The sequence below is a fragment of the Lottia gigantea genome (genome assembly GCF_000327385.1).
Source record: "Lottia gigantea unplaced genomic scaffold LOTGIsca_47, whole genome shotgun sequence".
NCBI classification, from domain to species: Eukaryota; Metazoa; Mollusca; class Gastropoda; family Lottiidae; genus Lottia; species Lottia gigantea.
This window is the reverse complement of record NW_008709640.1, coordinates 1,666,012-1,679,692: the sequence shown is the minus strand read 5'-3', so window position 1 is coordinate 1,679,692 and position 13,681 is coordinate 1,666,012. Positions and strand designations below refer to the sequence as shown.

The 13,681-nt window shown below is 32.4% G+C and overlaps 1 protein-coding gene across 1 annotated transcript; it reads right to left on the bottom strand.

Annotated features, from left to right (window-relative positions):
• Nucleotides 1-6,775: 6,775 nt before the first annotated feature.
• On the bottom strand, nt 6,776-6,937 carry LOTGIDRAFT_124521 (hypothetical protein; the record flags this gene model as incomplete). Its single annotated transcript, XM_009061330.1, has 1 exon — nt 6,776-6,937. A coding segment is annotated over one exon (162 nt), but the record flags the coding sequence as incomplete, so codon positions are not given.
• Between the last annotated feature and the right edge of the window lie 6,744 nt (nt 6,938-13,681).

Here is a 13,681-nt window from a genome sequence, read left to right as displayed (position 1 = left end):
ATTATTAACTTCTCAAAGTTTAAAAGAACAATCCCAATTGTTTATTGCTTCTCTGACAATTAGAAAGTTTGCCTCATGACTCACTGCTTGGTTGAATTTGTATTTTTTGAACCTTCACAAAAACTTTAATACATATCTTACAGGGTAGAATTAAACAGTATTGTCTGAGAAAAGTAAAAAGTTTTTTGAATTTTTTTCCATTATTTTGATGAGAATTTGAATAGCAGCCTCAAAATAGTTCTGTTAGTCTGAAAATGTCTTTGCTTTGATCAAAATATAAACATAAGCACATGTTTTGTCTTCATGATTTGTTTTACAGAGGAGAATTTTCAGCCAAAATTTGTGACTTTTGGGTTGAAATTTCTAGGAGGGAAATGTGTTTATTTTTAATGTAAGACTATATTTTTATCAACGCATAGACATTCTAAGACTATAAATACTATTTTAGGCTGATATTCAAATTCTCTTAAAAAATATCAAAATAATTTTTTGAATTCGCTCATACAATATTGGTAGCATAATAATTTTGGTCAATTTATAATTTTTTAGCATATCTGAAAAATATGTATTCTACCAAACTCAGATGTTTCAAAATTAAGCAAGTATTTTAATGAAATAAACATATTTTATAGTGCTGAAACATCCAGTCAATATGACTGCTGTTGCTTAAAGTATATCTTAATTATTACCTGGTGCAGCTCTTTTAACTTCTATAATTTAATCAATTGTTTCTGTGGAAATCTGATAACCTCCTTGATTTAAAGCCAGCATTTAAAATATTTTTTCTTGGTCTTCAAAGACAAGTTGATATTAAATCATGATATATATATATCTACTAAATAAATTGTTACTATGTTAGTCATCAAAACAATACAACTGAACATCTTTATGTATCTCTGTAATATGAATTGAATGTAACTTCATGGTTACCAAAAGACCAGAAATCTTGTCTGGGGTTTGCTTTACAATAGCCTGAAAATTTTTTTTTCAAAGATATTGTTTTACATACAATACTGGTGTTTCCAAATAGGATCCCCACCCCTCCCCTCCCCCCTTTCCACAGGTGAAATGGACGAAAACATAGTGATAAAGAACATGTATTTATTTAAGATTTCATCTGAGTATTTAATACTTTTAGCTTCCTCCATCTGCCTGTACAGCAGCCTGAATTCTTGAGGGGTATGATCTTAGCAAATCACTAAGAAGGTGAGAATCAAAATCCATTTCCCTGGTTTTGGTGAGTTATTGCCCATGACTCAGTCAAAATTGTCTATGAATGCAATGAAGTATTGATAAAAACCTGGTATGCTTATTCATATTTATAACATCTCTTTTCATTTCCCTTTGCACTTTTCTCATAAAATGAGGTCATTTAGAGAAACTTTAATTCCTTCTTTTTCTACTGCCCGTTTATTGTTCATTAGTTAATTCTTTATCCTATTATCACTCCTGTTAATGAAATAAGATTCAGAATTACTTCTAAGTCTTCCAAAACCGACACATTTCAATTATTTTTGTTGATGAAACACTCACAGTAAAAAGGTGAATACTTGTATTTATACAGCTGATAGTACCAAATCATCACTTATTCATCCATTTCCTTTTTTATCTTTCTCTCTTTCTCTCTCTCTGTCAAACTGTCAAAATAACATTTAATTATAGACAATAATTGTCTACTTTCGCTTTCTTTCTCTCTTACGTTTATATACATGTTATTACATATAACAAGGTTGTTTACTGTTGTATTTTCAAGTATGTATGTTTCTTCTTTGTTGTTAAACACATCTGCAGGAATCACAATTCTGGTGGCTGGAATCTCAGCATCAGAAAAATGGAGCTGATATTTTGATGAAAATTGTTGAAATGTCAACATGTGCTTGATTTTTTTGTTGCTTTTCTTGTTTATTTCTGTATCAATTGATCCACAAATGATAAACATATGTAAACATGCAGTTGTTGAACTCTTCAGCTTATGTAATGAAGATAGAAATGTAGCATACAATTCTCAGATGTTAAAAGAGTGCGGTTCCTGAAGTTGAATATATGATTTGTTTTTAAAGTTTGAAATGATGTATATAGAACAATTAATTTCTTTCATACAAGTTTAGAAAAGAAAATTTAAAACAAATTGTTAAAAATGTTTGCACTAAGAGAAGATTAAGGAACACAGATGTATTATAGAAGTAAATTCATTACAGTCATATCGTTTGAACTTGGAACTTACTGCTCAAGAGTTATGAAGAAAATCATTGTATGACGAATACAGGTTTTGACATGGTCTTATTAACCCGTATTAAACTAAATCCACTTCGTTTTGGGAGCATGGAAATGAGATTGGTGGCATTGAAATCAGAAATGAGGTCATGTAAACAAAACACAACACCGCTGGCCGTTTGAAAAGATTAGAATACATTCTTTCCAAGTAAATATTCCGAAGTATGGTTTAATTTTCTCTCGGCTTCAATTCTTTAATGAAAATCTTATTCAATTCTGTACTGTAGGCTACATATTCATCAAAATATGTCATGGCATGCTGTTTTTAAGGCGTCATAATGAGTGATTGTTTTGATTGGCTGAAATTTGCTACCAATACAGTAGGGCCATTTTTGATTGGACAATATTTAGCTATGCATACCTAACTTTTCTCACTTGTGTTACCACGGGAACGAGGAAGTATGGATGTAAATATATCAATTTGAACGGTTTATTAAAAATGTTATTTAAAAATAGACCTTTACCCTGAAACCTTGACTGAATATAAGATTTGTGTCTATCTGCTTAAGCTCAGATTCCATATACGCGGATCCGTCATGCGTCAAATATGATTCCATAGGTGCGTCAAACGTATGCGTTATCTTTCTTTTGACGCACAGATTTCTAGACAGATGGATGCTTTGGTGCACAAAAGAGACAGGGAATTCCCACAAAATATGTCACATTTGGGAGATATCCGCGAGGAAAGGCGTCCGGATGCGTGAAAAATTGCTACACCCAGCGATTTTTTTTTTTTGACGCATGACAGAGACCATTTGACGGATACCGCTTCCGCATATATGGAATCATACCCTCTTAAACCAACCATTTCGATTTTTAACGCATGACGGATCCACATGACGGATCCGCATGACGGGTATATGGAATCTTACCTTGAGAGGATCTAACAATGGAAAGAGTCCCATATAGAATACTTGACTTTGGTTTACACTTCTGTTAATGGCCATGATCCAATTTGACTTCTAATGAACTGTCGCGTTAGCTTTTTCCTGCTCGTAAAAATGTTCGCTTGGAAACAAATAATAACAAGATAATGTAGGATTCTGGTTACTAAGCTGATAATTCTGACCAAATTCAAGGCATTAAGAGGAAATAATTAAATTAATGACTTTGTGTTCTAAACACACACAGTATAAGTTTAATGTATGTTGGATGATTTGCAATAGTTTAACATTAGCTTAATTGTCATTAAAAGGTTGAATAGTTACTTTTTATCATTAATCCTAAATTAATCAACCATTGTTGTATTTTCATGACTTAACATTTTATCTGACCACTAATTACAAAACTTGTTTACTAAATAATGTGCATAGGTAAAAAATAGAACAAACCATGTCTGTTGATTTTAAGGTCTGACTGTTTCCAGTAGTGGCGCCAGCCTTCCGAGACTGGGGGTACAAATAGGCAGACTGACTCAACGGGGAGACAACTGCTGAGGCTGAATTCAACTTTTGGCTACACTGTGATGATGTCAAAGTCGCAAGCCTCTCATAGACTGTCCTAGAGGGTTCTCTCAAGAAATTTGAGAGAAAATGAATTGATTTTGTGCATTCTGACACATATTTTGGAGAATACAGGTAGACATTTAAATTTGTTGAAAATATAGTAGGGGATGCAAACCATTTTTCTAGGGGGACAAAGGGAGATGAATTGACTCACTCAAGGCTTCTCCAAATTATTTTCTTGTAATTTGCCACACAGTGCCTATGAAATTGATTATGATGATGGTGAATTAGATCCTTGTGATGCCTAAAGACTGGTAGAGGTACGTCTCCAGACAGTAGGCAATCAAAGAAAAAACTCAAGTATGATCACATGTGAACTGACAAAAAATCTTGAAATTTTCCAGCATCATTGGTAGTACAATGAGTTGAAAAGTAGGATGTAAAACTCCATTGTATAATCAACCTTATTAGCCTAGTTATCAAACAGATTACATTTAACAATGATAATAGCATGATTTCTATCAACTAGAAACCTAATGTTCCAATAAAACATGATATGAAAGCAAAAGTAGAGTAATTGGTATCAATCGGCTTATGTTAGTAATTATTGTATCATTTGATAGTCATGTTCTCACATTTAACATAGTGACTAGTCTAGTCAGATAGTAAATACTATATAGTCTTTTTAACCATGATTGGTATTAACTTTATAAAGCCTGGCTAATATTTTGATTGTACATGGATTTATTACATATAGTTAACTAAAACCCCATTGACATTATAAATATTACCCGTTCTCAGAACAATACTGAGTTTTGTAGTGTAAACAGTGCGAAAAGTGGTATCTGATAAAATGCTAGATTCAGCTGACCAGACCACATAGAAAACTCTGTTACTTGCTCATTACTTTTCAATATATCAATTTTAGAGCACAATGTTTTTGGCATCATCACATTAATATTTAAAATTAAATTCTTGATGCAAGGGACATTATGAAAGCTGAACATGAGAAATGTTTTTTGGCTCCAGGGCCTGAACTATTAGACAATTCCTTAGACTGGTGGTTGCTATTTGTAATTGTAAGTCATTTTTGGATTGTAGAGCATTTAGCTTATGTCCAATGTAACAGACCTAATGCTTTGAATCACCTTGTGAATTGAGTCCTCCATAAACTTCCACATAAGCAACTACTGGTATATCATTTATGGCCAATTTTTTCTAAAACTTTGAAATGAAAAGAGTTGAACAAGAAATCTATGATGGTCAGAATACATTATTAAGAGTGATAGTTTTTAAAGGACAGATTAGCCATTTTTGATTTGTGTCTTGAATATATGTAATTAGTCTACTAGAATCAGATAATTCCTTTAAAAAATACTTTACACACAGATTATTCTGGACACACATGGATTTCAAGGCTCAAATTTTGACAGTGAGCTGTGAACATTACTACTAACTAGCCTAGCTATGAATCTAAGTACGATTGGTCAAATGGATGGAAAAAAGTGACCCTTTAAAAATATGAAATAAAGAGATCTACAATGGTCCGGGTACATTATTAAGAGTCTTAAGTACTTCATCCTAAGTTTTTAAAGTACTCTCTTAAAGTTAAACTTGTGACCCTATAGTAAGAGGTATCAATATTGACTCATTGTATTATTAGTAGATCAAGTTATTATTCTAGGTAATTATAGGATGGACATAGTATTAATAAGATTAGGATACTAGATAATTCTAATCTGTCTTGTTATTTATTTTTATATCAACTTATGACATTTTGGATGTCTCTTATGGTCACAGGTATAACTGAATGATTTATATAAAATTCCTTCTAAGTAAAAGAAATATACCAGGACCAATAACTCATATAATAATACAGTATATGAGGTTTTTCATTTTCATCCGCAGAAAAGGAACATTGAACCTCGTATAATAATATATTTTACAAGGTTTTAAATGTGACTGTTTATATACGTGTTATTTAATTAGTGCTTTTTGAGTTATTTACAATCAAGCTGAGAATACGAGGATTTGATCACACGATCCGTGCTTTTACGAGCAAAAAGTCAAAATGACCAAATATGGCATATACAAGGTTTCAAGCGGTCACCCACGATATTCAAATCATTCAGCCAGAATTGCACATCTGTCCCTTTAATTTGTTTACAGCTTTAACAATATGTAATAAAGTTGACAATCTTCTATTGTGTATATATATATATCTAAATAAAATTCAAAAATGAAGTGAATCATCTCTATTATTATACAGTATTTTGTTAAAGTTTTATTTTGATAAAGTGAGATATCAGAGAAAACATCCCTGTATTTCCCAGGGGAAATTTTTAAAATCTTATCTTAAACAATGGAGAATTGTTAATGAAAATTGTTTGTTTGAGATGTATTTCCTGTTGATTTCCTATCATCATTAAGATAATGATAAAGATAGTAATAAAGACACCTGTCTCTAACTCACTTGTTCAGACATCAGTGGTAGCTCAGTGGTTTAGATGCTTGTTTGTATACCTCAGGTTTATGGGTTTGATCCCATCAAAGGTGATACCTTCAAACAGGTTAGGGGGAAGTGAGCTATAAACGGGGTTGATGGAAGTGAGTTAAACACGGGTAGGGGGAAGTGAGGTTAGAAACGGGTTTGTGGAATTTAGTGAAAATGGGATGGTGAGCTAAAAATGGGTAGAGGATAGTGAGGTTAGAAACGGGTTGAGGGAATGAGTGAAAATGGGATGGTGGAAGTGAGTTAAACATGGGTAGGGGGTACTGAGGTTAGAAACGGCTTGGGGGAATTGAGTAAAAATGGGTTGGTGGAAGTCAGTTAAAAATGGGTTGAGGTAGTGAGCTAAAAACGGGTTGGGGGAATTGAGTGAAAATGGGATGGTGGAAGTCAGTTAAACTTGGATATGGGGAAGTGAGGTTAGAAACTGGTTAGGAGGAAGTGAGTTAAAAATGGGTATGGTGGAAGTGAGCTAAAAATGGGTTGCAAGGAAATGAGTTACAAATGGGTTGGGGGAATAAGTTTAAAATTGGTTGGGAGAAGTGAGTTACAAATTGGTTGGGGGAAATGAGTTACAAACGGGTTGGGGGAAATGAGTTACAAATGGGTTGGGGGAAGTAACTTTAAAATGGGTTGGGGGAAGTGAGCTGTGAATGGTGAATTGTGAGTATGGGTTTGGGGAAGTGACATGAATTGGGTTAAGAAAATGAAATAAAGAGCCTTTGCTTTATAAACCTTAAGGTAGTCTAAAGTTTCAAGTTGCTAGCTGCTTTTTGATGTACAACATACCATAAAAATAAAAATAGTTTGCCAATGCCTGAACCAACTTTTACATTCTTTCCAATTTCTACCCATATAGTTCAATCAAAGGTAAAGTATCAGTATAAAAAGTGGATCAAATTCTAAGTACAAAGTATTAAACCATTATACGATTATATTACTGTTATAGTAAGATAGACCACTGTTTATTTTGACTTTAATTATATTATTTTTGGCTGATGATTGACCAATAGGTTGTGGTCAGATAGTCTGTGTTGGTGGTCAGATGGTGCCAATAATTTCCGTGAAGACTATAAAAGTTACCATCATGAGATTTGACCATTTCCTATAATGTGTGGAATTCTGTAGAATTCTGATAGTAAAATGGTGACCATATGTTCAGTTGTTGAAGAGAAAAAAGGCAGGTTGTTTTTCTACTAATCAATTTATAGCTAGAAGTCCTAGTGGGTATTTATACATCAGATCAAAACATTTTACCATTCTTACCTTTTATTTTTACTACTGACATACACACCTTCGTGAAAATATAATTTCTAGATAACAGTATATAAGCTTCTAAGTTCAAAAACCTGCTTGGTATGGACGTGTAGAATGATGAGATCTCTGATAAGTTTGAATTTAAAGATAATTTGACAAATATTTCTTGAGTTATTGACCTTGATTGAAACTATATAAATCAGATTTACTGTGTTCATTTTTTTTATTTAAAAAATGCTTATATTGTGTGTGCACACATCTTTGCTCAACTGTGATCATGTTTGTGAGATTTCACGAACACAATCATGATTCTTTTAGCCGCCAATCATGATTCTTTTAGCCGCCATTCACACTATAGCCAGTGAAAGACTTTCTACATAAACTCTACAGCTGATAGGACTCAGTTTAAGCTATCCATATCGCTTATTAGAATCAAAATATGGCTCATGGTTCTCCTGCAATTGAGCAAACCATACAAAATCATAGGAAAAGTAATTCTCTACAAGATGGCGTTTATTTAACTCAAATCCGTACAGTAGTTTTCTAACAGCTTCCAAAAAACATAACAAACTTTAAATGGTTACGTAAAGTTTTGGCATAAAAAAAATTAACATCTGGATTTTTTTATTTAAACCTTTCAGATACGTTGTGGGATACATATCAGCTGATAAAGCAAATATTTAGACTGCCATATCCCTTTAACATGTATGAAATTTGTGGAAGAATTTATTTTTGGATCACTAATTACCTGAAATCAGAAGCTCAGTGACCAGCTAACTCTCTTCTGATAAAAATAAACCTTGTATGTCTTAATTCAAGATTAAATGAATTAATCTTTCTTTGAAGTGAAGAGTTTATCAATGATAAATTAAGTTATAAACAGAGTTTATTTGTTTATCTATTATTTGTTTATCTCTTGTCTTTATATAAGATGATTATAGTCAAATAAATTTATATAAACCAATAACTTTCCATTAAAATTTTTGAACAATTTAGATTTCACTGAGGAAGGGGGATTCAAATCATTTACATAAAGTCAGAATGTCGATATGATATTCATTGTTTGAAGGGAATGTCTGTTTTAATCATTCAGACAATATGATGGTGAATGTCTGGCCTTAAATAATGTTGAAGTCTCTCTTAGTTTTGTCAACTCCATATTCCTTTCTGAGAGTCCACATAGCTATTATAGTTTATTTGTTAAATTCATGACCTGATTGATGGAATGTTTTGTCCAAAATCATCTGAAAATTGTGAATGTCTTTCAGAATTCTTTCTTTTAAGGGAATGTCTGCTTAGATTATTCAGACAATATTGTGAATGTCTGGTCAAAAATATTTTTGATATCTTAAGTTGGAAATCATTAATGACTTGATTGAGTGAGGATCTTGTTAAAAAATCTTTTGCAAATATTGAGAATATCTTTTCAAATTTCTTTCTTTGAGATGGAATATCTGTTTAAATCTGTTCCTACAATACTTACAATGCCTGGTCCAAAATTATTTTGATGTCTTAGCAGTGGCTGAGCCAGGTTTACGTCCAAGGGGTGGCAAAATACCTGAGGTTGCCCGAAATTCTAACCCAGTTATGATATTTTTGCCCGAAAAACATGCCTTTGGGGCTGTGAGGGGGGACGGGTAACCCCTCTGTCTCCGCCCCTGTGTCTTAGGTCAAAATCATTTATACCCATATTGGAGGATTGTCTTCAAAATCATTCAAAGGGAATAATCTGTCTGGAGGAATTCAACCAAAAATCATTTGTAAATAAAGATAATGTTTAGCAAAGGGGAATGTCTCATCAAATATCATGAAACAGACAACAGCCAAAGGGATTGTCTTGTCATGGGAAGGCCTAGAAAAACTAATTTAAGGAAGTAAAGGGCAATGTTTATTTAAGGGGAATGTCATGTACTAAACCTTGTGGAATATGTAGTTAAAATTGCTTAATATTTCTTTGTCAAAAATCAGCATTATAGACTAAAACAGCCAGTGGCTCTTGGTCTGCAAGAAGAAATTGGAAGTTTTGGTTTGATCACATGTGTTAGGTGTATAAGAAGATATTTTGATATTTGAATCATTTATTATCATATAGAAGAGGAGTGATAAACAATGGTGAAATAGAAGCAGATTTCACTGTCTGTTGCTGTTATGATAGTTTTTCCCAGACTTTTTTTATTTTGTGAGTCTGACCTGTAAAAGGCATATCAATATGGAATGGTAATTTAAGCTTGTATAAATTGAAAGGAGATCAAAAAGGTCTAGTTGAGATATATTCTAACTGGCAACAAGATACTAGAATATTTCAGGAAAATTTGTGATAATTGATAGAAAGTGAACAGTTGGAGATGTAAAGATGTTTGATGAATACATCTTCACAATGTCAAACATTAGCCCCTTTTACATCAAGCCAGTATAAAGCGTTCGTTCTCAGTCCAGGATGCGATAAAATGAGCCCATTTACATTACAGTACATTTTAGTACGATCCTTCAGTTGTAGTGTAATAGCACGGTTATCTGTGGAACTCTTCTTGAAGAAGTTAAAATTAATCCTTGTGTTCACCCTGATGTAATCAAAGACATCTGGTTGTAATCAATAATTGCACTGTATAATGATGAAAGTCCACTGAAATAGGTGAAGGTCGCTTATGAGGCATGCTCATTAAAGCGTTCTCGGAACGGTTATCCTTAGCACTACACCAATTACCATGTCCGTTCTGAGAACCGTTCCGAGGGTTAGAATTGGAACGGTTCTGAGAACACTTGTCTGTTAACATTACACAAGTTCATCCATTTTATTCTGAAATTTTGTAATGCAAAAGGGGTTAAAAAAGATCTAATGCCCTGGCTCCCAACCTCGGGTGAGGTTATCAAATGATTGCTGTGATGGTGTGAGGACTGGAAAAGGTTGGGAATCTGATCTAATACCTTGACATCTTCAGGCACTATTATATTTTTTTAAGTATACAAATAAAGTTTAAATTTGAGACCCTGGGCTAGCTACTAGCCTGCATGAACCATTTTCTGCCATATTGTTGAAGTCTTTCTGTCGAGGGCTTTGATTGGCTGTATTTGCTTCTGTAGAATCCAATCAAATCACAACCTTCCATGATAAATGTAATACCTTGACATTGTGAAGATAGATGTATACCCTTTTAATTTAATATTTGTTTTATTCTGTGTTACATGATTAGTGTTTTTGTTCATTTGTTACATGTAATGTTTTATACTGTCGAATTTTACTTTTATTTTAACTGTTATCAGCAGTATATTAGGTCCCAGAATACTGAACAAATTCTAGTTAACGATTACATTTTAGTTTTTATCTGCTTTTGTTAAAATTGTTATAATTGCACCGTGTCTCGTAAGCCTCTTTTTGGCTGGAAATCTTAACGTTTTAAATTATTCTATATATATTTGTATTTTAATGATTTGTGACACACATTTAATAAACTAACTTATTATTATTATTATATATTTAGATCTTCATATTTGAATGTTGTTATACTACATTGTCTTCCATCAAATCATGAGAGACTTCGTTTGAGATATTGACTCTTTTGCCCTTCTCGGTTAATCCCTGAATAGATTCCTAACATTGCCTACTGTATATCGTGCAAAGGAATATTTTGACTTTTATCTTCTACCTTAAGTGCCAATCATTTTTCAGTGAGTTATCACAAAGTCAACCTGCCCTTAATTTGAATATTATAAAACATCAGAAGAATTGATAAGTTTATATCAAAGATGTAATTCTTTCATAGTCTCTTAATATCTATAGCTTTATTTTTTTTTTGAAAGTCTGAAATTTCAGAAAATTGTATGCTAAAAGTAGTTTATGTTTAAGGATGGGCTTTAGCACATTTGGTGAGAGCATTAGAATATGACACCAATTGCTTGGTTACACTGAACACATTCTAGTCTTGGTTGCTTTGATCTTTTGAATCTTTGCTCTATTCCAGTCAACCCAGAATGAAATGGATATGGAAAACCTTTGACATTATCCTTGTAAAAAAAATTCTATTTTTTATTATTTTAAGAATCTATAAGATACATTGAAAGTCTAAAATAAGTTCCTAGTGCATACAGAAACTATAGAAAACCTGTTTGAAAAATCTCTGAACAATTGCAAAGCTGAATATTATAAATGGAAAATGTATGGTCAGAGAAAATGATAGATGAAAAATGTTAAAAATGATTTTTCTGTATCAGCTTTTTATGACTTGACAGGTAAAATTATAACTATGTGCACCCTCTTAATGATATCTGACAAGGTTTTAGCGTTTGCAGTGAATTCTTTAATTAGATTTGATATATTGTATTATATTATATTAATTGGTATGTATTTCATATTAAATATTATCATGAACTTGTCTAAAACAATTATGATTCCCAAATTCTTTTAAATTCTATGCTTCAAGTTTAGAATTTTCAAGAATTATTGTTCTTTTATCAGAGTAGGAGTTTTATTCAATATAAGATTGACACTGAAAACACTAACCATGGATTCAAATTTTAGCTGCATTCACACCTTCTTTTGCAACAAATAGCTATTTAGCATATTTTTGAAAATTTCAATTAAAATGCGGGTGATTTTTGACATCAATGTTTCAATAACTCAGTAACACAAATAATTTTAAGAATTATTTCTGGATCTATTTTTTTTACGCCCTGGAAAGATTTTTTCAACTGAGATTAAATAAGTCTTATGATTGCTGTGTTCTACATTAAGCCACTCAATTTCCTGACTTTTAAACATCTGTGTTCTTAGTTTTGGTCAGAAACACATATTGTTGACTCTTATTTCACAAGATTCATTGGTTTAGCAAGGCATATAAGAGAAAAGGTAAAAGGAATTCTTATCAAAAAAGTTTTATTCCATGCTAATAGACCGTTGATTCCAAACCAGCTGACCTGATGATTGTTAAATATCAGAAACACATGTAGAACAGAACAAGGTGAGCCCATCAGCTCTGTAGCTGCAGAAAATTGTTTGCAAAATTTTGATAGTGGTTGAACAAAAATGCAGCATGTACAGATACCTCAAGAATTTGTCTTTGATACCAACTTGCTGTATACATGTACATTGATTTGCCTACATCTATATGAGTCATGACAAGTCTAATAATAAAAAGGTTTGGTTAGGAAATGTCAAAAGCAATTTTATCAAACTAATGAGTTTACTAGATAATATGAAGGAATGCCTTGTTTCCAGATGTATCAATATTACTTATATAGCTGTATCAGATATCAGGAATATTGGTACCGGTACCGATATCTGGTACCGTTTGAGTTTATTTCTCACTTGGGTCCATAAACAGGTACTTTGATAATCATAGCAAATTTTGTTTCTCATACATTAATATATACCTAGTATTTTTCTTGTGCTGTATTTAATGTAATAAACACCTCCACTCATGTAAGTGCTCCCTCGATAGTTTTCATTTAAAAGAAGTCTGTAATTACAACCGCTGGTGCATAATTTTGTTGTGGGTGTCAAAGGATGGGCCATGCTAGTGTTAATGGAACCTCGCTCTATGCACATTCCATTTTAGCATTTTTCTCATGAAGATAGCCACAATATCTTAAATACAGTAACCATTAAGATACCATGAATATGTTTTTAATATCATTAGTTTATTTTGTCTTTAAAGTGATTGTAAAGAGGTTTTCTAAATTTTTTACGTGTATCGGAGACTCTGATGGCATTAATTTACACCATTCGAATTTTCATTCTGACGTCTGTGGTTCTTGCAATTCCACTAAAACTAACAGGAACTGCATAAATATCAATAGTAGCTTCTTGTAGCTCCCCTCTAGTGACGTAAAATGTGTTAGTTTTAGTGGAATTGCAAGAACCACAGACGTCGGATTGAAAATTGGAATGGTGTGAATTGATGCTATCAGCGTCCCCGTACACATAAAAAATTTAGAAACTTACAATCACTTTATTACAAGCATTAGATAATTAGATTTCAGATTTCATCACATTTCTGTTATTTACTTGAATAAAAGAATGACAAAAATTGGGGACTTTTACATGAAATGTAGCAATACACTGATATACCAAAATTTTAGAAATATTAAAACAGAACCTAAAACCATGTTGTTGTTACTCAGAGTTTCATGCTATGCAATCTTCAGACAACTCTGAAACTCTCTCTTTTTTAGGTTCTGTTTTAATATGTCTATATCGCTC